The 24,881-nt window shown below is 42.9% G+C and overlaps 2 protein-coding genes and 2 pseudogenes across 4 annotated transcripts; 1 reads left to right on the forward strand and 3 right to left on the reverse strand.

Moving 5' to 3' along the window:
* Positions 1 to 894: 894 nt before the first annotated feature.
* Positions 895 to 3,732, reverse strand: LOC127752508 (2-oxoglutarate-dependent dioxygenase 11-like; annotated as a pseudogene).
* Positions 3,733 to 5,616: 1,884 nt separating this feature from the next.
* On the forward strand, positions 5,617 to 7,728 carry LOC127752507 (putative F-box/kelch-repeat protein At1g15680; annotated as a pseudogene).
* A 52-nt stretch (positions 7,729 to 7,780) lies between these two features.
* LOC127752503 (2-oxoglutarate-dependent dioxygenase 11-like) lies at positions 7,781 to 9,975 on the reverse strand. The gene is made up of 4 exons (XM_052277904.1): positions 9,596 to 9,975; positions 9,216 to 9,463; positions 8,350 to 8,677; positions 7,781 to 8,105 (listed from the first exon to the last, which is right to left on the reverse strand). Exons 1-4 carry the CDS (start codon positions 9,854 to 9,856, stop codon positions 7,860 to 7,862), a joined length of 1,083 nt encoding a protein of 360 aa, XP_052133864.1. The 5' UTR covers positions 9,857 to 9,975; the 3' UTR covers positions 7,781 to 7,859.
* A 965-nt stretch (positions 9,976 to 10,940) lies between these two features.
* On the reverse strand, positions 10,941 to 22,929 carry LOC127752733 (uncharacterized). Of its 3 annotated transcripts, none has more exons than XM_052278133.1 (17): positions 22,609 to 22,929; positions 19,755 to 21,736; positions 19,445 to 19,624; positions 18,729 to 19,153; positions 18,399 to 18,618; positions 18,240 to 18,327; positions 18,108 to 18,160; positions 17,913 to 18,023; positions 16,298 to 17,836; positions 15,526 to 15,632; positions 15,338 to 15,440; positions 14,912 to 15,092; positions 14,266 to 14,333; positions 13,741 to 13,853; positions 12,785 to 13,639; positions 11,413 to 11,503; positions 10,941 to 11,322 (listed from the first exon to the last, which is right to left on the reverse strand). In XM_052278133.1, the coding sequence occupies exons 2-17, from the start codon at positions 21,724 to 21,726 to the stop codon at positions 11,306 to 11,308; spliced, it is 6,123 nt and encodes a 2,040-aa protein (XP_052134093.1). In that variant the 5' UTR covers positions 21,727 to 21,736; positions 22,609 to 22,929; the 3' UTR covers positions 10,941 to 11,305. The 3 variants fall into 3 exon arrangements, with proteins under 3 accessions (XP_052134093.1, XP_052134096.1, XP_052134094.1); XM_052278136.1 differs by having other exon boundaries at positions 18,240 to 18,315; positions 22,609 to 22,928; XM_052278134.1 differs by having other exon boundaries at positions 13,741 to 13,850; positions 22,609 to 22,928.
* Positions 22,930 to 24,881: the final 1,952 nt, after the last annotated feature.

Here is a 24,881-nt window from a genome sequence, read left to right on the forward strand (position 1 = left end):
TTCAGTGGGTGGTTATTCTTTTTGCTAGCAGTTGTAGGCTGTATCTTACAAAGAGTTTGTAGAAGGTAACCACATATAAAACTTGAAAAAACACTTGATTGTATGGTTTGGGTTTCCAGGACTGTCACACCAGCTTAATTATGACGAGAGGGATGTACATCACATATATGTTGAAAGTGACATCTATCAGAAAAGAGTGAGGCACAATATTACTACCATTCATTCAATCAACAGACAATTATCAAGGCTCTGATCCTGACATGCCTAACTTCAAGTACCCTATTTCCAGCTTTGTGCCAAAATAGCCCTGGGGAATTCAACCATATTTCCCCATTTAACACCTTGTAGCACGCCTCATCTGTTGTCAGCGAATTCTGGAGCGGACTAACCAGTAACCATGGATACGATAGAGGTTTACAGCAGAATGCCACAATGGACAAAGATCAGGTGTAGTTAACAAATGCACACATTCTGAATAATGTCATCTATATTCAGATCAAACAGTTCAGATTCACTGCTACATGACCTATTTTTTGTGGGTTTTTTTCTACAGTAAAAAGGTGCTACAATCAACTCATCAAAGGTGCTACAAAACATAGATTTTATCTGCAATCTGAGGATTTTTTTTTCAGAACAATGCTGTTGTTTTCTTAGTGGAAATTATTTTTATTGCTACCGATAAAGACTGCCAGTGTCATGTGGGGCTCCATTAGTGGCTGTTACTCTCAACTCGTATGCATATAGAGTACACAAATAATAGCAAATATCATATATAAATAGTGAAAGGTACACTTGAGTGTATGGTTAAGGCAAATACCAGCTGAACTGTACCAGGATGAGGAAGATACAGTGTCATTAGCCTTTCATGAAAACAAAAGGATCAAGAGAGGCAGAAAAATCCCATCCTGACATCATCACACTCCCAGCTTCAATCTCTCCAGGTAGCTCCTGCCTTCCAGCTTCGCAGTAAAGTAGCCTTTGGTGAACTCAACGACATCAACCGTTTTGTAGTGCGCCTTACCTTTCATCAGAAGCTCCTGGAGTGGGCCAACTCCAACTGTGCAGGAAAGCGGGGGTTTATGGAATGCAGCAAGGGTGATCATTTCCTTATCGGGGTTTATTACCGCTCTGTGCTCAATACTCTTGTACTTGCCATTTGTGAGGATCTGATGAGAACGAAAACAACTTAGTATGTAGAGAATTAGCTGAAAGATGATCAAGTGTCACTCATTCATTTTGATAAGGAAAAAAAAGAAGGGTGATACATACTCTATTTCACCAACATATTTATGGCTCTTAGGAAATTTTGTCAACAATTTCAGTCAGCTGTTTATTTTCTTCCTATCAACCAATGATGGCATGATGCATAACACAAAGCTTTTGCCCGTCATTAAAAACATTGCCAAGGAAGGTGTTAATTAACCAAATGCATTCACCTCAAGAATGTCACCAACATTGACGACGAGGGCTCCAGGGAGATTCTTCACAGCGAACCACCTGCCGTTCTTCCTGATCTGCAGCCCTTGCACGTCGTTCACTTGGAGGAGCAGTGTCAAGCCGACGCCATCGGTGTGCGCTGAAAAGCCCAGCACCTTGTCAGCCTGACGGCAGTGGGGGTAATGGTTGATCCTTACACTCTGAGTATGCCCCTTGAATACTCCAAGGAGTGCTTCCTCATCGACTCCCAGGTTGATGGCCATGAACTTGAACAGCTTAGTAGACACATGCAATCTCTAACGAGTACTTGTCAAGTGAGTCCCTGTAATGACCAAATTTCAGAAAGGGAATCAACTGGATTTCATGGGGTTCTCTCACACCAGCATCCATGGGGAATGAGCATATTTCTGCAGCATTGAGCATTTTCCATTAAATAGATTTCTTCCATATGATAATTCATGCTTAGTTCAGCTATTCCCAATTCCCCAATCCTAATGCTATACTTTCTGATCAAATTTTTGTTTTGACAGATAAAATTATGCTCTGGAGACTGGCATCAGATGACAGCAGCAAACTGGTAAATGAAGCATTTGCTCACCTGAATGTGGAAGGCTTTGTAGGCCAGAAATCCATTGCTCCTTTCCTCAACTGGCCGTGTGACGAGGAACAGCAAATCTGCCCAGTCCAGCTTCTGCTCCTTTGGAAAGAAAAAGTGGTGGCCAAACCCCTGCAAGCCATTGGGTGGGATCGCCACGGCCTTCTCCTGCAGAGGGAGTCTGAAGAATTCCGTGATGTCAGCCTTGATCTGTTGCAGCAACCCTGCATCCACCCCATGGTTCACAAGCTGCAAAAATTGCACATTTCTGAAGATCACTTGCTGTTGCTGCAGTCTAATTGATGTGGAAAGTCCTCACTATTGCAGAGTAAAAACAGTTGGTGCCTTCTTTTTTACTTGAACTGAATCAGTTATTATGTGAGTTCAATTCCATTATAGAAAAAAAAATGTATGTGAGATCAGAGAGAACACATACATGGAAGTATCCCCAATCCTCACATGCAGATCCAAGCTTCACGATCTCCTCCTCAGAGAAGTCAGGATTTTTTTTTTTTTTGACTAAATCACCGGGGGGGAGAGCTTCCCCACCTGAATTTTGTCATTGCAAGAAAGGAGTGAAAAGGTTCATTACATCAGGTTTAGAGATCTTAAGGGGGAGGTGAAAATGTTTTTCCAAGCAGAAATTACATGTCTATCCTCTATTTTTAAATTTTCTGCCCAGAGGGCTGCTTCATTGATGCATCTTTGTAGGCAGCATCGAATCGATGGAGTTTGCCCCCTGAAGACGACATCATGCCGATGATTCCAGATCGCCCACATACAGAGCAAGAAGAAGACATGATGATGGAGCTCTGGGACATTGGGAGAAGGTTTAAGCTGGTGTAGTAGCCGCACATCCTGAATTGTCGGATTCACCCTAATCCGTTCCCAGAAACTCTGCACAAAAGGACATGTAAAACACATATGATCTGCCGTTTCATCCCCTTGTTGACAGACATCGCAAACCCCATTTTGAACTATCTTTTTCTTCAGCAAGTTTTGTTTTGTTGACAGACGGTCTCTGACAAGAAGCCAAGCAAACAATTTAACTTTCAAAGGTGCTCGGCACTTCCAGATTAGGTTCCAATTAGGAGAAGAAATTCCTGGGGGTAACCTAGTGTCATAAATGTTCTTAGTTGTGAATTTTCCCATGATTCCCCCCGTGCGAATGTCCCGCTCATTGTTTAAGGAAAAGTCTTGTAGCAGGTCCTGCAGACATTGGCACTCTTGCCTAGCTGTTTCAGAGAGTCGCGGCACCAAACTTGCTGTTAAACCCTGTTGAAGTGCATATTTGACTGAAATTTGATTGTCCATTGTATGAGTGTAAAGTGCCTGAAATTTAGTAGCTAAGCATTCTGAAGCAATCCAACAATCATGCCAGAAGGAAGTCCGAGACCCATCACCAACAATCATGCCAGAAGGAAGTCCGAGAAGTCAGGATTGATCAATCTTGACATGTCTATTACTGGTAGACTATAACCATTGGCGTTGTCAATTATGACAATATTGGCCTCAATCTCATGCCTCACATACCTTTCAGGAACCTCGCCAGAGCTTCCAATGGTGTCTGCAACAACCTGCACACTCTCATCTTGGTCGATGAACTCCACTTGCAATTTGTCAAAGATACTACTGGCCATCTTTCCTGATGTACTTTATGGTTGACTTCAAGAGGATATGAATGTTTTGTACGGTTATGCAATGGCTTCTACATATATATCAAACCAGGCAAGATATATATATATATATATATATATATATATATATATATATATATATATATATATATATATATATATATATATATATATATATATATATATATTAAAAAAAAACTGTTGCAAGATAGCTAGGTTATTGTTTTATGACGAAAGCCAACACTGCATATGAATGATACACACCGAGAGACAAATAAAGACAGTGGGGTTCAGTCTTTCAGCTACCGATTCTATCCATATTTGGAGTTGAACATCTCACCTGCCACTTTCTTTAGAACGATCACTCCCCATTGTCTGCTACTTTCTTTAGGTGGACCACTCCCCGTTGCAGCTTCATTGTTCTTCCTCCGTTATCTGCCACGAAGAGATCCAATAACACACATCATTTATTAGTTCAGTGCGATCAACAGGCACCTTGTTCCTAAAGCAAGCACACAACAGGCATTTTTGGCTTTCCATATAGCCCAGATTACTTCAACAATCCCAAGTACTACTAGTTTCTTGTCTTTTTGTTCAAACTATATAGCCATCCCCAAAAAATGTGGTGGATATTATTCATTTTCTTCAGATTAAGGGTGCATTTTACCACATTCCAAATGAATCTGGATGAAGGCAGAGAGGCTCTGTCAGTGGCTGTCACCCTCAACTCTACTGACTATCAATACACATAGTTGAATAATTCAAGCAGCGGTATACTGGATAATTAAATCATGTGCAGTACACAATTCAAGAACTCTTCCATGGGACATTTCATGATTAGCACTGGATCCAGGGCAAGGTCGTCGCAAAAATCAAGCATCTACTATCTAGTTGCCCTCATAGAAGCACTGATTCAAGAAGCAGTATACTGGATGCAGACATGGTTGGGGTCATCAAACTATTGAAGGGGAAGCTTTGGCTTACTGTGAGGAGGTTAGTGCCCTTGAGACGATTCATATGGAGATCTTTCTTCGGCTAAAATCGGTGGCCACCTCCCACCGCCTCTGCCGCCGGCAGCGCCGCCCTTCTTCTTCTTCTTCCCCTTGTTGGTCGCCGCCGCCGCCGCCGGGGATTCGTTCCGACGCTGCGGCGGCGGAGCGCCGTCGCCTCCCAAGTCCTCGAGGGAGGAAAGATAGACTTTTTTACCAGTTCAATTCGAATAATCTCGGCCTGGGCCTGCCTTAGAGAACTGGGCCGGGAGAATGGGCTGAGAGCCTTCGTGCACATAGGTCGCCGCCGCTTCTAGCTTTTCTCCGTGTCACATTCGGCGGCTGCGCAACGGAGGGGCTTTACCGGCGGCGAGAGCGCTAGGTTGCCGCGCCGCCTACTCTCCGGCGGAGCCTTGGCTCCCGCGTCGTCCTCCCCCTCTGGTATGCAAGCACTCCCCTGAGCTGTCCTCGTCCTCCTCCTCCTCCCCTCTAGTATACCCATCAGTAGCAGTGATTATTCACTTGTTGGTAGTAGTAGTAGCACCACCACTGATTTGTATCCATTTGCAATGCACTAAAAGCTGGCGATGTTCTGCTCTTGAAATGGACTGATAGGTTAATCTCCATTTGCAATGCACCCATCTGTTTATATTCCTTTGAAGAATAGATATTTTAGCTAGCTCCATTAGTTGATCTTTTCTGTAGAATGGAAACCAACGGTGGTTTCTTTGTGAACTTGATCTGTAGGTTCCGTACATTAGTTCGTTTAGTCAGTGAATTCACGAACCCATGATGTCTATCGATTTGTTTCTTGTCAGATTTTTTTCTCTTTCTTTGTCATTTCGATGTTTTCTTTGATTAATCCCCATCTGCTCAATGCGTTTACCTGTTCGACCTGCTTTTGCCGACCAATCCCTCTTCATGCATTGCAGGCTAACGTTCTCCGCAGCTTCACCTGATGGAGAATCTCCCCGGTGAGCGGAACCCGGTGAGGCCGCCTCACCGACGATCCCGTCATCGAGATCCTCCGCCGCCTCCCCATTCGCTCTGTGTGCCGCTTCAAGTGCGTCTGCCGGTCCTGGCGCAACCTCATCGCCGACTATGAGCACCGCAAGAAGCTGCCCCAGACGCTATCCGGCTTCTTCTACACAACTTTCAACAAGGAGTGCTGGCCTTCCTGTTGAGATTATAGGCATATAATGATTTAATCTATTCCATAAATAAATCATGACATTATAGATGAAAACTAGCATGAACGCATCATTAGATCTACACATATAAACTACACGGTATAACATGAACAGATCAAATATGCGCAACATATTGAACACGTACCGAGGTGACGGAAAGACCGGCTGCTTGGTCGAAACTTTTCGCAGACGTCTACGAAGGCACGAAACACGCGAGCGAAGAGGAAGGCGAGCCATCGCGAACGAACAAGGAGCAGTCGCGCGAAGCGCTTCCCAAAAACCTTATTGCCGCCTTCTCCCGGTGCAGGACGTCGAAGGCAGAGGTTCCGGAGACCTGCTCTCCCGATCGCCGGTGCACGCCGGCGAGCGAGATGGAGTAGTCTACGAGCGACGGTGTAGTACAGAGTAGGAGGCAAACCCTAGATTGATTTCGCGTGTGTTCCGTGAAGACGGCAAGTCGGTTTATATAGAGAAGGGTCGCTTGATCAGGGCGCCCGCACGATCTCTACTGCGCGTAACCGAACCGGATAGGTCGCGCGTAACTTATCCGGACTCCACGCCGTTTGCACGCACCGAATTTTTCGGAACGTTTCCAAAACAAAAACAAATCCGAATTTGCAGCAAAACAAAACTGTAAAAGGAGGCTGCAACTGCGCAAGGGTGAGAAGCCAATTTTTCGGACCATTCGACGCGTACGTCGTGCACGCGCGCCGCCTGCCCAGCCCAGCCCAGGCGAGGCAAGCAAGCGCACACATGTTTCCCCTCTTCTCTCCACCACACATGCTTCAAGTGGCTAGGAGGGCATCCTCCCTTTTAAGGAGGTCCCCCTCTCCTAGAATAAGCAAGGTGGTACTAAACTCCACATGCATGCCATCCTATGAGGTGGGCTTTTGTGATTTTTCAAAGAATTAATCTTCGAGTGGGTTAAGGCCCATTCATTAATTCCAACACTTCCTTGATGTACCACTTCACCAACGTCTCTGGGAAAGGGGTACCTCTCATCTAACCATCCTTCTCCTTCCTGGGCGAGTGCAACGATCTCTTCCCCTTGGACTCCTGCAATGGCCTCCTCCTCTTCCGCTGCTTCCAGTCTGGCCCTTGCGATAGTGATGGGAATGCACCGTTCCATTACGCCGTGTGCAATCCTGTGACCAAGAAGTGGGTGATGTTGCCAAAGGCCAACTGGGCTTCTGACTCATCTTATCTTGAAGACCACCCCATTGCCTGCTTGGGTTTTGACCCAGCCATCTCCTTCGCATTTCCATGTGCTCGAGTATTTGGAGGGTCCAGATGGGTGCATCACAGCGGTGGGGATCTATTCGTCCAAAACTGGGTTATGGAATCTCCATGAGAGTGGATGGAATCATGGTGTTGGAGTTAGTTATGGTGGCCCGAGAGGTGTGTTCCTTAATGGTTTTATGCATTTTGTTGCTGTAAGAAATGAGATTGTGGCGGTTGACATGGAGGGGAAGAGATGGAAGATAATTCCTATGCCGGATAGTGGTGGTCATGGTGCTCCCATGATTGATCGTACTCAGGGTCACCTATGTGCTCTTAATGTTGACCCGCTTGATATCTTCAATCTGTCACTTTGGGTCCTTGAAGACTATAATACAGATAATTGGATCTTAAAGCGTACTGTTAGCACCTTGGAGCTCTTTGGAGGGAAGAAATACGAATTTGATCGTGGTTACCAGGTAATTGCAGTTCATCCAGAGTGCAATTTGATCGTCTTTCATTATGGATTGGACAATACTTTACTGGCATATGAAATGGATCCCAAGGAACTGCGTGTTGTACGCAATCTCGGACATCATACCTGCCAGCCAGTTCTACCATATGTTCCATTGTTCTCTGTGCCGTTAGCTCATGGGCACTAATACTCCAGTTGAGTGTATGGTCAAGGAAAATACCAGCTGAATTGTACCAGGATGAGGAAGATGTAGCATCGTTATCCATTCACCGAAACAAAAGAATCAAAGAGAAGCAAAAACTACTCATCCTGACACATTCACACTCCCAGCTTCAAGCTCTCCAGGTATCTCCTGCCTTCCAGCTTCGCAGCAAAGTAGCCTTTGGTGAACTCAGCACCATCAACCGTCTTGTAGCGTGCCTCGCCTTTCATCAGAAGCTCCTGGAGTGGGCCAACTGTGCCGGAAAGCGGAACGCTCTGGAATGCAGCAAGTGTGATCCTTTCCTTGTCAGGGTTTATTACTGCTCTGTGCTCAATACTCTTGTACTTGCCATTGGTGAGGATCTGTTGAGAAAGAAAACAACTTTAATATATAGACAAATAGCTGAAAAGATGATCAAGTGTCACCCACTCTTTTTGTTCAGAAAAAAAGGTTGCTACATACTCCTATTTATTATAGTTCTTAGGAAATTTTCTCAAGAATTTCAGTCAGCTGTTCTTTTCTTCCTATCAATAATGGCATGATGCATGACAACACAACACAGCTTTTGGCGGTCATGAAAAGCATTGCCAAGGAAGGTGCATTCACCTCAAGAACGTCGCCGACATTGACGACGAGGGCTCCAGGGAGGTTCTTCACGGCGAACCACCTGCCGTCCTTCCTGATCTGGAGCCCTTGCACGTCGTTCACTTGGAGGAGCAGTGTCATGCCGACGCCATCCGTGTGCGGCGAGAGGCCCAGCACCTTGTTAGCCTGACTGCAGGGTGGGTAATGGTTGATCCTTACACTCTGAGGTTGCTCTGGCTTGAATGCTGCAAGGAGTGCCTCCTCGTCGACGCCCAGGTTGATGGCCATGAACTTGAACAGCTTAGCAGACACATTTGCAATCTCCAGCGAGTACTTGTCAAGTGAGTCCCTGTAATGACCAAATTTCAGCGGTGAAAAAGGAAATCTATTAACTTATTAAGGGAATAGAAAAAGGAGCCTCCACGTTCGCTCTCACGGTCTAGAAATTCTCATATTAATCGGAGAAAAAGAAAAATAGAGTCCATATAGAAATACAATTTAGAAATAGTTGACTATAGTTCTAAATTGTATTTCTATATGGGAAATTGTATTCCTTATATAAGGAATATCGGAACTCCTTAGTTCTGTATTGTATTCCTCTAGCCATATAAGGAATATTGTACTCCTTATTGGAACTCTAGTCAACTATTTCTAAATTGTATTCCTCTAGCCATATAGAAATACAATTTACAATCTGTGTGGGCCACCATGCTAGTTAAATAGATTTCTTCTAGCTGATCACTCATGCTTAGTTCAGCAATTTCCAGTTTCCCGATCCTAGTGCATATATACTTTCTGATGAAATTCTGTTTTGACAGATAAAATTATGTTGTGGAGTCTGACATCACATGACAGAAGTGAACTTGTAAAACAAAGCATATATTCACCTGAATGTGGGAGGCTTTGTAGGCCAGAACTCTGTGGTCCTGTCCTCCACTGGGCGTGTGGTGAGGAAGAGCAAATCGACCCAGTCCAGCTTCTGCTCCTTGGAGAAGACGAAGTGGTGACCGAACCCCTGCAAGCCATTGGGTGGGATCGCCACGGACATCTTCTCCTGCAGAGGAAGTCTGAAGAACTCTGTGATGTCATCCTTGATCCGTTGCAGCAACTCCCCATCCACCCCATGGTTCACAAGCTGCAAGTATTGCACATTTCTGAAGATTACTAGCTGTTGCTGCAGTCTACTTGATGTGAAAAGTCTACAATGTTGCAGAGTAAAACAATCAGCGTCTCTTTACTTTTAAAACCGAGGCATAAGAACTCAAACCTGGAAGAATCCCCAATCCTCACAGGCTGATCCGAGCTTGGCAATCTCCTCCTCGGAGAACTCAGGATTGATCAACCTTGACATATCTATTACCGGCAGATTGTAACCATCGGTGTCGATGATGACAGGATCGGCCTCCATCTCAGGCCTGGCATACCTTTCAGGAATCTCACCGGAGCTTCTGATGGTGTCTGCAACGACCTGCACACTCTCATCTTGGTCGATGAACTCCACTTTCAGTTTGTCGAAGCCACCGACCATCCTTCCTGATGTGCTTGATGGTTGAATTCAAGAGGGATATGAATGTTCTGTAGGATTATGCAATGGTTGGTACAATTATACATCGAGTCAGGAAAGACAGTACTTTCTTTTTAAAATTGTTGCAAGATGGTTAGGTGATTGCTTCAGTGTATGAATAGGAGTCAAAATTGCCAGCTACTAGCTGCCAATTTGAAGGAAGCAACTTGATGGATTTTGTATGACCTACTAGACTTGGCAAGAGGAAATATATGCAGCTACCTCGCTGATGCCTGATGATTGACTTCTATGGCTGCTATAATAGATTTCCTACGAAAGCCAACACTGTTTAGTCGTTTGACTTTTTTTCTAATTAAAGTTCTTTAGATTTGACCAAATTTATAAAACAAATTAGCAACATCTAAGATACCAAATTAGTTTGATTAAATATAGCATAGACTATATATTTGATACAATGTTCGTTTTGTATTAAAAATGTTACTGTATTTTACTATAAATTTGATCAAACTTTAAGAAATTTAAGTATTTAACCAAAAAAAAGTCAAATTACTTGATATGAAACGGAGGAAAAAAGTTGAATTACTTATAATATGAAACGGGCGGAGTATATAAAGTGAGTTTATGTGCCGACAGCGACTATCCGCTTACATCCCTTAGCAAATTGATGACCTACTTAAGCGATATGGTCAGAAGGCTTGATTTGGTCAGGAGCCACAAGGCCTCATTCATGTCATCACTTTCTGGCCTGGCCGTGTTGTCAACATCTAAACGATTTTAGCAGCCCTAATCAGTACATCCCATTTCGTCAATGAAGCATTTAGAGCGACGCTGCACGCACGACAGGACGCAGCAAAAGGGAAAGAAACTGAAAAGGTTGCGTGTCATTAAGTTGCTGCAGCAAACGTGAATCAAATCCAACCTCCAGCCAAACAAAGCTATCCGCCATTCCAGCTGCAATTGCAACGGCAAAGCGTGGACGCACAAATCCAGCTGAAAGAGCAGCAGCACGAAATTTGGTGATCACACAACGATGAAGAGGCAGCGGCGCAAGGAAGAATAAAAGGGTTCAAACTGTAGACGAATTCACTTAAGTCAAAACAAAAGGTAGCAATCTATCAATTCCACAAAAGGACGGAGAAGGTTAATACATCCGTCAAATGGTTTACCACAGACGATGAGTTTAAACCGTGTCCAATTTCTCTTTCGCTGTATCCATACAGATTAAACGGTGGTTTTTGGATGATTAATGTCTACTCTACATCACATAACACAAGTGTCCAGTACAAATCCAAAAAATAAACCCCACTAACTTAAGCTAGCATATAATACACCTGAGCACATCTTCTCCGGGGAAGTCTTTACTCCAATCCTATCCTCTTTTGCCTCCATCGAGCTAACCAGTTATGTACAAAACGAGAATTATCCCAACAACAGCGCAGCAAAGCCTTTTTCTCAGCCAAGGTTTCGCCCTGTTACACCAAACAGATTGCAAATTATCAGTGCCTCAGAGGGAAAATGAGGGCCATAAATTATCTACAAGCACGAAAAAGAAGAGTCACCTCTTGAGGAAGCACTTCTGTAGTTAGTCCTAGGACCCTTTTCGCCTGGAACTTTGGAAACTATAAGGGAACTCTGCAGACCCTCCAGTAACTGTCGCAAACACAAAACCAAAATTAGCATAAATGGCATGCTCAATAAAACAACAGGAAAATCAACTATTATCCACTCAGCATAGACATAATTAATAATTTGCCACCACATATTCGGCAATTTATTATTTGCCACTTAACAAGTACCATATGTCTATAATAAAATGCCACTTCGGGGAAGTTCGTTGCAATTTACCACCTAAACACCAAGCCCATCTATTTTTCTTCCGGTTTTGGCCATTGGTGATACCGCTTAGCTTGCACGCTTTGAACTATACGAGGCCCACTTTGAACCAGATGAGTGGCGCATTGCTCCCTTCCATCCACGCATGCAACGCAACAGTGCCCTGATGCCTCTCGTCATGGTCGCAATACAGCACTCTGGCGAAGACATAGGGTCACAACCTAAGGTCTTCAGGCAACTAAATTGGAAACTGCCCCTGACAAAACAATATCAACGATCAAGCTGCTGAAGCAGTTGGTACCGTTCGACTGGTTTCATTTTTCTAGCATTTTTGGCTTAGCCATGCGAAGCATTTAGGAACAAGCATTCTTTCCACGCCTTGATTTACAGCTGAATTGCTTCCCTGTTCTTGCCAACAGAAACATTTAAGATGGAAGTCGCATTGTGCCAGGACAAATTGGAGCAAGGTAATGCTGATTGCTGACGCCAAGATGGTGACGGTGCCCAGCACTGGTTTCCACAAGGGGATTGCGGAGGAACAGAAGGCAGCAATTTCGTGAGGAGGCAAGCAAAGAGATTAGCCTATGGCGCCGGAGGGCAAAACAAAAAGAAAAATAACTGGGACGGGTATTTAGGGGATAAACTGATGGTGTTTTATTAGGAGTGTGCATCTCGAGTGGTAAACAGTTAATTAGCAACTACATAGCGGCAAATTCTTAAATACATCTATATTGAGTGGCAAAATAGTTAATTTTTCCCAAAAACAAATGGACTCCTACAAATTTCACAGCAAGCTCGCACATGCACCAGCCGTGTTTACTCATGTGCAGAGGCAAAAGAAAAGAACACAGGTATCTCAAACCATCTGAAGAAAAAACTGCCAAAAGTTTGTATGATACTGATAAACTCATCCAAATTATGACTAGTGAGAAAGGCTAGACCAACTACAACGTAACTACACACAAATTGTGTGCTACAGAGTAAACAGTTCTTTAAAGAATGTATTACCAACATTCAGTGACATAATAGTAAAAGTCGGTGCCAAAAGAAAGAAACAAATGTCCATTATAACTTGACGGTAGTTCCTGATTAACTTACCCGTGAGGTTGGTTGAATTCGGCGGTTCGACCTTCTGGGTTCAGTAGAATCAGCACTCTTCCCTGGAATTTCAGATGTTTTGTTTGTGGTCCTGTTCGAATTATCCATAGAAGGAACATGTTTCCTTTTAGCTCGATCAGTAGTGGTTAAATTCTTCCTGGAAGTAGGAGCAGCAGATGCAGCTTGGATGTGTGGTTCAGAAACAGAAGAATCTTCAGATCTAAGGCCAACGCCATGGACAGAACTATTCTTTTCTACAGAGAGGTTCATGTTGTTGGAAGAACCTATTGTACTTCCTGCAAATGTATGACTACTTTCGAAAACACCAGTGCTTGGGGCAGACATGGATAAAGGTCCCTTGCCAGGAATGATGTTAGTTGCACCATCCTGAGACTTTGTAGATTTAGGTACTCTCGATCTCATCTCCCCTATCCTCTTTCCTTTCTGGTCAACTTTAGAAGTACCTTCCCGTGGTCTTGGCACATTTGGCACCAAATGTTTCACAGGTCTGGTAGATGCATTACCCTCAGAAATTTTATCAGCTTGATCTGCATCATAGTGTTTGCTTACTTCCATAAACTTTTTCTTCTTTCCAGGTTTTGGAACACCAACTACCCGTGATCCTTCTTTCCGAAGTCCAGGTCGCTTGAAAGCAACACCATCAGTTTTACTCTCAACTACCCTCTTTCCGATGTTGAAAACCATGTCCCTATCAGATAAAGCCAATGGCTTTGGCTCCTCTGGTTTTGCTGCAGCATTTGTGCTCGTATCCATAGAAGGGCCTGCTGCTGCTCCACCAATAGGTACATGATCATTACCTTTTGTTCTTTGCCGTTTCTCATGAGGAGAATCACCCTGAGACCATAAAAAACTATTAATTGAATATAATTGTGCAAAAGTAATATATCAGGCATTCGATTGAAAAAGGAAATAGCATATCTAGAAAGTAAAGCCACCTTATTACAATCAACCGTCTTCCCTCGGGACCACTCTATCCACTGCCCATCGTTCCAAACAAGTGATGGGCGAAGATTCCAAGCATCAACAACTAAGGAATCACTGGTTCCTGCTGGATATAAAATGATCAACACAGAACAAAGGGTTAAAGGTCCTCCATTGAAGAATTCAAAATACGCGAGTTAAAATGGAAACATAGGCTTTGATATGAATCACATAAATCAATATGAAAGCGGAAAGAGTTGTAAATAATCAAGATCAACAGTTTTTTCAATGAAAATTTTATGGTATATCAGTTTCAATTCTGAGGTGGCAGCATCCCACGGTCATATGGCTATGCACTTGTTAGGGTCAGTTTGAAGTGAGGAATGAGATGGTCAATTTGATTCATTAAGTCATCCCACAATAATCATGAAACGATCCCCATGATGGATCAACGTACACAAACCAAACATCCCAATAGTTCACCTGACATTCATGATAGTTGTATTATTACTGGTTAGCACATCACATTACTATGATACCTGAAAATTGTACGGTAAGCTTTGTTTCATCACCATCACGGTTGCGAGAAATAATTCCCTCTCGCCAACTGCAGGAAAAGAAAGAAATAGGTACATATCAAAAGGAGCTAATAACAAAAAGTTACTGATGATACATCAAATTAGAATTGATGGGATTGGTTACATAGGTAGACTTAAACAACAAACCTCACATGCCCAAGAACCTATGTGCAAACAGACCCAGAGGAAATGAAGAAAATGGAACAAAAGGAAATCAACTCTAAAATACAAGTATATCAAAAAAAAAAGTAGGGTATTTCAACCTATGATTTGAACACATCCCTCATCCAATTCACATAAAAAACACATGATTTGAACCTTGCATATATACTTCACATTTTTAACCTCCTGGGAATTGTCTCAACAGACTCAACATGGGACTAACATGCTGATACAGTAATAGAAAAACTAATACATAGCAGAAATCATTATGCACTCCGAGACAAAAACAAGACATGTTTGATTATTTCTACCTCTAGACATCCAAATTTTAAGCACAAAAATGGCATCAGGTTGGTTAGGCAAATGTACAAGTATACCATCCTCATCCATCTTCCAGCCCTTAACCTACAAAAATAGTAGAACTAGAGAATGTTGAATGACATACCTATCTTCAATCAATACGTCCACATGATCACCAATAGCCCAAGAGTAATTTCCTGATGTGTCCCTACGGCGCTTCCTAGTTCCTTTCAATCTAGAAACAGTTGCAGGATGAGCAAGGCGGATTTGAGGTGCCTTCTCCCCTTCCTGTCTCAATGGCACCCATTCTTTGCGAAGACCAGTTTCTGAAAATTAGTCAATCCCAATACTCGATCAGCTTAACACTTGACTGTAGCTCAAAGTATCACTATCAGTGTCAGCATTACTAGGACAGATATTGTGTATGGTGTATCTGATACCGAATAACCGATAGATCAATTTTGTGAAGTATCACCGCTATATAGATGTCGAAGGCCTTATAGTTGCATTGTGGAAAAGAAGTCGTCACCACATCGATGTGGACATGTGAAAAGAATAAATGCACACTCACCTTCAGTGTGAGAGTCGTAGCTGATACATGCACTATCATTGTTTATATCAAGAACTTTGGCAGAAAACCAAGCTACTCCAGACTCACCCTTGTGAACTAAAACCTGATGAAATGAAATGCATGAGCTAAGAGGATATCACAGATTTGCAGTAAAATATGTGCAGTCAAACATAAAGTTGTAAACTGACCTCAACAGCAGATCCCTTTTCAATGCCATTCCAGATTATGTTCGGTGCTGCATCATTTCTGTTCCCATTGACTGGAGCAATGGTGGGAACATCTTCAGCCACGTTCCCTACATGAGCCAAACAAAAACACAAAATCAGTTGCGAAGTTGGAATTGAACACAACTACTCCCTGCTGCTTATGTTTAGACAACATGTTCAGCCCTAGCATCACGACAAAGGCATTGTCCAAAATGACCGCAACACCAATATCAATTGCTTCAAATTTCATTTTAATGCTGGGTAAAGAATCTTGGGTTTAATGCATATGCTGCCAATTTCCTTGTTCTCTTGCCACAATACAAGCACACACAATTCCAGACCACAGATACTTGATAAAGCCTAAGGGCCTGTTTTGGGGAGCTTCTAGCAGCTGCAGCTTTTCCCAGAATCAAAAGCTCCCCCAAACCGTCCAGCTTTTCATCCTAATTCTGAGAAGCTGTAGTTACGGAATCTAGAAAATGAACTAGAAGCCAGAAGCTAGGAAACCCAGCTTCTCCAGATTTTTGGAAGCTGCCTACCAACAAGTTGCTTCCCAAAATTTTAAACTGCCCCAAACAGGACCTAAGTATATCAATCACTCGAGTGGAAATATGTGCAAGATATTTATAATGGATAAGATGTAGCGAGAAATACCGAGGAACATGCTTCTTGAAAAACTTAAAAGGCCATATATTGTTGGACAAGTTGAGTCGTCTAAAGTGCCATATATTTATGAATGGGATAGTAGCTTTACCTGAATGCACTACATCTAGCTGCAACCCTTTGCCACTAGAAGATGGCTCTAAGTTCTGTATTGCATGGTCATGTTTAGCTTTGCCACCACGCTTCCTTCCAGATTTACTAAAATCAGTAGGTAGTTCCAATTTTGTAGCCTTCTTATTCCTCACTTGATCAGATTTCCAGTAACCATCAGGACCAGCTTCCAACAGCTCACTAAGGGTAAAAGGTAAAGGTTCACCCATACCAATGATGGTTCCTGCTTTGAACACAGCCTCTGCAGCAAGTTCTGCAGCTTTCAGAATGGCATCCAAGTTTTCTGCACGTTTTGCAGCTGCTGCTGCCTCTTCAACCCTCTTTCTAGCAACCTCCCGTGCCACTGAAATAATGGAACCCTTGGAAATGTCATCCTTTGTTTTCCAAGACGATGTGGGTGTCAAACTTGAGAAACTAGCCAGGTTGTTACTGACTTTAAATTCACCAGCATCATGCTTCTGAGAGGAATTTGCATAGGTAGAAGAAAGGACTTCCTCTGCCATCATTTTTGCCAGCAATGCAGCCTCTGAGGCCATCTTAGCAGCTTCAGCAGCTGCCTTTGCAACAGAAACTGCTGCAGAAGCAGCAGCAGCAGCTGAAGTAAGCTTCTCTTCTACTTCTGCAGGTAATTTGCCTTTCGAATTTGTTGATAAGTGGCCCCAAATACCTTCAGCATGCCTAACTGCATCCATCGCATGCACACCTGCCCCTTTTGCTTGTCCCATTGATTGCTCTATTGCACCAGAGATCTGTTCTGAAAAGATTCTTTGCTCTGCATCCTTGATACCAGTAATCTGATAATTAGGCACAGGGGTGACCAAGCCTGTGTTAGAAACAAGCCCACTGGCCAAAATATTGCTTGGAGAATGAGTGGATAAGGTGAAGCCTGGTGTATGCTGAGTGGCAGGAGTAACAGATGCAATATCTGTTTTGAGCAGAGGGGCAATGATAGGTTGTTCTGGACTTGCTGGAGCTTTCTTTCTTTTTCTTGACTTTTGTGGTGTAGCTCCACGCTTAGAAGTAGAAACCGATGCCTTCTGTTTTTCCTCAGGTATGACTGCTAATGGAGAAATGGTAGAAGGCGCCTGATTCGGAGGGAATGCAACAGGTGAAACAGCTTGTGAAATGGATATGTTTTTAGAGGATGCTCCCTTTGCAGTTTCATTTGCACTTGCCGGCACAGGCGGTTTCATCGATGAATCAAATATCAAATTCTGTGGTTGAACCAACCAGGGGGCAGCGCGCCCACCAGGGCTCTGGGGAAACCACGATGCAACACCAGAAGTAGGCTGCCTTGTCTGTGAACTGTATGGGAATACCGGTGATACAGCCTGGCCAAAATCCAGATGAGTACCTCGTGGCAAGCTCAAAGCAGAACTACCAAGAGGAGACATATTTAAAGTTGGCAAATGAAGGGGCACAGCAGTATGTGCTGGCAACACAGTTTTGCCACCCTTTTTGCTAGCTGGTGCAGTTTTAACCACTGTGCTTCTACTGGCTTTTTCCGTCACACGGCTACCTGCAGACATCTTTACTTAGGAAACAGAATATTGTGCAATACATAGAATACTGTGACATAATCACACAATATTTACCTATATGTGAGCTTGTAGGAGTCTCCAAGCCAGTTAAAGATGACCTCTGACTATTATATCTTTCCAAAGCAGCTTGCAAAAGTGTCCCCCATGGAGGCTTACGACCACATGCTGTTCAGTAATACAAATAAATGAGAATATAGGATAGAGATAAAAAATTATCACTTTGAAACTTTGCAATGGAACCAAACAAACCAGGTTCTCCAAAAGCTGACACCATGTAAGATTCTGCCGGTGGCATTCCTTGACTGCCAAAAGAAATAGTTTTCGCTAATCAACACATTTGCATATATAACCAACTCAAATTTAACAGAGTTTAGAGTTTACATGAGAGCTCCATAAACAAATATCTGTGCACGTAGCTGCACATGCTGTAAATCTGTGAAAGGTTGGTGCCCCAAAGCTGCAGAAGAAACTGAAGTAGTCAGGTCAGGTAATTTATATACTTAGACCACTTGTACACAAGAGATTTACGACTTTACGCACCATTGACATCAGGAGTTGGATGTTGTTGTTCCTGCTCTAGTGGTGTACTTTTGGCTTTAGTGATATGACCAATATGTGAGCTTACAGAAGACCCCTCAGCACTTCCAACCACTTTCCTTCCAGATAGTTGTTCTTTGCTGGTCTCCACAATCGCCAAATTCTTACTTTCATCACTGCCATGATTCGATGGATTTCCAGGTTTAGGAATTCCAGTGGTTACCTAAAATTTAGAGCATAATAGACCATGTTAATAAGTCTCAGCTACTTAATCTATGAAAAATCGATGAATTTATTAGTTTCAAATACATGAAAAGAAGGCAAGAAAGAAACCTCGGGACTCTGAGCAACTTCAGATCGAGGCAATGGGCTCCAAGCAGGAGCATGAGCTTTCTCAGTTATATTTAGTGGAGCTCCAACCTCAAATGAAAAACTTTTATCTTCGGCTGTATGCGTCTCCTCCGAAGTAAGAGTAGGTTTTACATTTCTGGAAGAACCTTCTTTTGAGACATGGGAATTGTTAGTCAAAGCTGTATGATCTTTAGGATCCTTGGGTGGTTCGGTTTGTTTGTGATGAAGCAAAGCATTACTGCCCTGCCCATCTTCTTCTGGACAGGATTCATTGCAACTAATCACTGTAGGCGAACCACATGTAGCATCAGTGCAGCTTCCTTCACCAGTCCCATGTTCTAAGCCATTCTTATTCTCTGATGAAACAGTAACAAGAGTACGATCTCCACCATGACTTAATACCTTATCTGTAGAAAAAGAACGTGTCACTTTGGATCCACTTGAATTACTCCACTACTTATGTTAGCATACTTAACACGTTTACTTGGAATAGAAATGTGAATATGGTTCAGTGCACAGAATGATACTGGTAGAAGTGCATAGAAAAGCACTTAAAAGTCTAAAAGATCAAATAAAAAAGAACAGATGAACTATTACTATCAAATGTTTGCTTTATAGAAAAGTTCTATTTCCTAAAAAGAATAGTAGTGAACAGCTCTTTTAGAGGAAAATGGCATTAGAGGCCACAAGCAACTGACCTTGTAACTGCACACCCGAATCATCCATCCCATTCAAGGGAACTTTTCCGTTATTTTGTTCACCCTTTTCAGATGAGGCACCCAAGACAGAGGATGGTGCAACTAAATCTTCATGATCCTCAGGTTGCATCAAAGGCCCGGTAGTCAAGACTTTCGGTGGACAAGCGTCTGGATGATCACCTGAATGAATCCAAGCATCGTCAGTTTTAAAGACAAACTCCACATTAATGGAATGCATGTTAGTAATGCATACATCTCAAAAATACGCCAACGGGAGTGATATGATAAAAGGAAATATAGCATAATTCACCTAGTTTATCCTGAGTTGCATTTGTGGTCAAACTACCCGAAGAAGTGGCCTGTTCTTCGCATTGTGGTGTTTCTGCAACAGCATCAGTACCACTGCTACAAATAGTATCAATGTTCGGATTCACTGATCCTGTTGATCCCATCAGCAAGGGCTCAGAAACAGGAGATGTGGTATTGTGTTCTCCAACTTCTAAAGTAGATTTATCATCTTCCTTCAATGGCTCCTCATGATTCATTGAGGACATTTTCTCAGGATCGTCTTCTAATGCAGGCACAACACCTTCCTTGAATGACACCTCGTGGTTAACTGTGATGCTTGGGTCTTTTTCATCAGGTAAACAAGCTGAAGAATTGTCAGGCACAATATCACCCGGTGACTCAAACTTATCATCTGTTGTACTGGTAGAAACTGCAACTTTTTCACAATGACCACTTTTCACTACATGTACAACGTTCCCTGAAACAGCTGAGATTTGCCCTCTGATTGTCTTCTCTTCCATAACACCACTAGATAGATTATCAACAGAATCTTGAAGCTGCTCCAACATGGCAAGTTTTGAGTCATCACTAGTGCTATGGTTTGTATCATCCACCCTGTCATATTTGGTTTCTTCAGAAACTCCAGCAACATGAGCAAGCTGTTTTCCTTTTGGAGACTGAATAAACTCACCACTTATGGTTGGCAAAGGAATGACAAGATGAGGACTAGAATTTTTCAAATCTGGCTCACCTTGAGATTTAGCAGAATTGGGTTCTTCACTAGCACCAAATTTCTTCATGGCGGGCTCACTGCTCCTGTCAATAGAACCTTTTGTGCCTTCTGATGCATGCTCGACTTGTAAGAAAGATGATTGCAGTGTAGCACTGGCTCTCTTACTAGTGTCATCACTCCTGTGCAGCATCTTTACTGGATTTGTGATGGCCTCCAGTAATCCATCAGAACTTCCCGACAATAAAGCTTCATTGCTAACTTCACTAGTTAAGTGTGAAGAACCCAAATGCTGGCTTGTACATGACAAATTTTGCAAACCATGAAGTCCATCTTTATTTTCATTCGTGTGGCATATTTCTGAACCTTGAGTGGTAACACCAACTCCTGATTCTTGATTGTCCTGCTCAAAGTGATATGAGCTGGTAGTATAAATGTTCTGTAATGGTGCCAAGTCTGAGAAGGGTTCATTATTCAACTTTCTAGAACCTACTCCATCTGACTGTATGTTGAGGTTGTCCAAAGAATCATCATCATGGACCACCTCAAAATAGCTGCCAACATCTGGACAGCTTTCTGATGTTTTCTTTGGAGAAGAAGACCTCCCACTCACTATGCACCTCTCAGAAACAGATTCCAGCGTATAGTTAGATTTTCTGTCTGATAAAGTTGAACCTACTGCTTGTTCAGCTTTGTCATCCACTGAGAAAGGTCTGATATGCTCAAGCTGAGGCTGAATCCTTGAAGGATCTTCTGCCATTTCCGAACGAGTGCTCTGAGACTTATCATTCTCAGCTGGTACTATAATGTTGCCTGTGGGAGAATCACTTGTTTTGGACGGCATGTTGGATGGATCAGTTTTACTGTCCATTCCACTAATCTGATGATGTGCGTTCTCATCCATGTTACCGGTCATCTCATTTTCACCCACTGACTTCAATAACATTTCCACAGATTCAGTGGATGTTGCCTCAGACCATACATTATTTGTCCTATTTATAGAGCAAGATTCAGCAGCACTAGAACTAAAATCAACAACACTACTTCCAGTGGACAAAACCTCAATCCAACTGTTGCCGTGACCTTGTCCGCTAAAAAGTCCCTCTGAATCAATTAGATTATCAAATCTGAGGTGGCTTTGTAGTTGGTCGTCGATGTCAAGTTTGGGCAGTGGAAATTGCCGCAGACCTGCTGGGAATTTATTGTTGTCTTCACCAGCTAACTGGAAATTCTGGCTCTGAAAATCAGAATCATCATAATCCATGGGTGTTTGCCTGCAAGGTGTAGTAATTCAGTAGAGACAAAACTGCCAACAACAAGAAAACATCAATAATTAAAGTGGACTAAGGAGACTTTCGACCAAGCTAAGCATTTGTGAACTGCGTATGCCACAGTCCATACATATAAATAACACCAAAGATAAATTCATCAGACGGATAACTAAATGCTCCAGGCACTGCATTTTTCCCAACTCTAGGCAACCAACACAGAGTGCCTACTGATGAAGATTGCATTATAGGCTATAGCAAGTAACGCTGGAAGGCAGAGATTTAAACCATGATGATCGTGTGGGACTTGCTTGCCTAAAGCTCACAAAGTAACCACTTAGAATGTGCTAAATGCTAATTCAACATGAGATGATTCACCATGATGGGGCATCCAGTACCAACTAAAATGCCATCTATTGGTCAGGTAAAAAGGATCAAGGATGTCCCAGTTTGACCACCAGCGCCCTGTGGTTAGTGAACATAAACAGAGCTTATACAACCAGGTCGGCACAAGTCAAAAGGCATACTCTATGCTCCGCAAGCCCACTGTACAACCAAAGCCGCAATTCAAACCTACGGGAATGAACTAGGCTATCATGCTAACTTCCTGACTTAGTATAACTGACGGCGCGCCGCAGCATGATACTACTCCGAAAGCTCAAAACCCTAATTCCAGCCCCAACCGCGAGTCTCCAACTAAACCTTCAAAAAAAAACCATCCATGCACACAGCGGCCCGACTTTAAGCCCCACGCAAAACCCTAACTCGCGCCGGTCTAAGCGCAGCGCCACTGAAGCAAGCAACGCATGACGGGCGCACAGCGAGAGAGCAAAAGCGGAAGCGAGGGGAGGGGGGAGAGAGCGAGGAAGACGTGTTACCGAGTGGAGGTCGCCCGCGCCTCTACCACCCTCCATCCGTGAGCGGAGTCGTCGGAACCCTAGATCCTGCGGGGCGGCGGCTGCTGCTCATAACCCCCGGCGCCCCGGCGCCGGAAACCCTAGCTCCTGCTCGTGCGTCGGCGGGAACCACAAGAGGACAGAGAGAGAGACGACGAGCGCGTCCCCCCCGCGTGGCCGTGGGTCGCGCTGCGAGACGACGGCGAAGGCGGCGGCGGCGGCGGTCGGCGGCGAGGGCGGAGTGGTGGAAATGGGGAGGGGTGGACTGAGAGAGAGAGGAGGAGGCGTGAGTGGTGTAGTGGTGTGGTGGTGGAGGGGGGTGGGTTTTTGTTGCGGCGGCATCTTGCCTGTGGTTTGGTTTGGTTTGGCTGCTGTGCCTGTGCTGTGCTGCGCCTGCGCGGCCGCACCGCACCACGCACGCACGCACCAGTCACCGCGCACACAGACGCGATGCGAGTGCGACCCGGAGACCCTTGCTCCCTTGGTTGGTTGGATGGATAGATCGGGTTTGGTTTGGTTTGGTTTGGTTTTCTTTTTCTTTTCTTTTCTTTTCTTTTCTTTTTTAGACGGGTTTGGGTTTTTTGAGTTTTTTTGGGGGGGTTGGGTTGACGTGGAGCTTTTGGCTGTGGGCGACTTGAGTGACTTGTGTGAACGCAGCCTGTCAGGAGAGGTGCTGTGACTCTAGTCTATGGACCTACAGGCTGGGGCCATGGACCACATGTGGGTAGATTGACTTCGGCCCTGCTTAGATCCACTGTAAAAAATTTACACCCTATCATATCGAATATTTGAATACATACAGGAAGTATTAAATATAGATGAAAAAATAACTAATTACATAGATTGCGTGTAAATTGCGAGACGAATCTTTTAAGCCTAATTACGTCATGATTTGATAATGTGGTGTTGTAGTAAACATTTACTAATAACGAATTAATTAGGCTTACTAAATTCGTCTCGCGGTTTACATGCGGATTATGTAATTTGTTTTATTATTAGACTACGTTTAATATCTCAAATATGTGTCCGTATATCCGATGTGACACGCCAAAAACTTTACACTTCCGATCTAAACACACCCTTCGTGATAATATCTCCATCCATCCATCGTTTATTCTCAAGGAATATCTATGTACACTTGGTATACTCAATGCAGCATTTACTTATTCTGCTTTTAAATATGAATGTTTATAAGATTCAAATTTATTCCATTTTGGGAAAATTGGAACCATGCTATTATAATTTTGCAAATTTTGATATATGATATCCTGACCCACATGTCATTGACCCATGTGGGTCCTATATGTCATTGAGATACCGATGGCATATCTCAAACTTTGCAAAATTATAATGGCATGGTTCCAAATTACCCATTTTATTTCCGTGGTATAAGTATTTTTATTACACTGATTTCAACCCATGAAGATGGACACATTTTCAGTCATCGGGTGCTTAGGATGGAAATCCATGTGATTCAAAAATATACCCGTGAGGTAACTGAAAAGGGATATTTTCTTTTTAATCTTAATCTTTTTCTTAAACAATGCAAATATACTTATATCACGAAGGCAGGTAGTTGATAATGTGTATGTATAACATAATTTTTGGTGCATCCCTATTGTATTTCTTACTAGTATTACTCTGAAAGAATATTTATCTGCGTGTCTCCTCTCTCGCGACATAGAAACACAAAACCACCATCTAACTTAAAAAAACATAAACAGCTGATAAAACCTAATTGATTGGTTAGGGTTAGTTCGCTTCTTAGAGTTCCCAACTCCTCTCCCATGTTTTCCATACTGTTAAATGGTGTATATTTTGTAAAAAAAATTATATAAAATAGTTGCTTTAAAAATCATATTAATATTTTTATGATTTGTAGCTAATGCGTAATTAATCTCGCATTAATTTTTTACTTTGTTTTTCGTGTTAGGAGGCAAGGTCACGAACCTTGTCTCCCGAACTTAGCCTAAAAAGAGACTAGATCTCATACTCACACTCCAAACAAAAATAAAATTTGAAAGGAGAGACATCACTCCGAACATTTTTTAAGAAGAAACTATAAGCGTGTTGGAGATTTAACATGAGCCATTAAGGTTGAAACCATGCATCAATTGCCATTACACTGTTAAGTATATCTCATACTCACATTCCTAGTCCATTCCCAATCTTATGTACCTTAATCACCATAAAGTTTAATATTTATCACAAGTTCCAATGTCCATGTTTGTTTATAATAAAGCCAATGTATTTGT

This window comes from Oryza glaberrima, chromosome 10, assembly GCF_000147395.1.
Source record: "Oryza glaberrima chromosome 10, OglaRS2, whole genome shotgun sequence".
Taxonomy (NCBI): Eukaryota; Viridiplantae; Streptophyta; class Magnoliopsida; order Poales; family Poaceae; genus Oryza; species Oryza glaberrima.

Excerpts from the sequence above, each read along its gene's own strand:
- LOC127752503 (XM_052277904.1), bottom strand. The coding sequence starts at position 9,856 with ATGGTCGGTGGCTTCGACAAACTGAAAGTGGAGTTCATCGACCAAGAT. Across the intron at positions 9,464-9,595 it reads AGGATTGGGGATTCTTCCAG|CTTGTGAACCATGGGGTGGA; the intron begins GTTTGAGTTCTT and ends CAATACTTGCAG. Across the intron at positions 8,678-9,215 it reads ACAAAGCCTCCCACATTCAG|GGACTCACTTGACAAGTACT; the intron begins GTGAATATATGC and ends TGGTCATTACAG.
- LOC127752733 (XM_052278133.1), bottom strand. The coding sequence starts at position 21,726 with ATGGATTATGATGATTCTGATTTTCAGAGCCAGAATTTCCAGTTAGCT. Across the intron at positions 18,328-18,398 it reads TCCAACTCCTGATGTCAATG|TTTCTTCTGCAGCTTTGGGG; the intron begins GTGCGTAAAGTC and ends TGACTACTTCAG. Across the intron at positions 11,504-12,784 it reads GAATTCAACCAACCTCACGG|TTACTGGAGGGTCTGCAGAG; the intron begins GTAAGTTAATCA and ends TGTTTGCGACAG.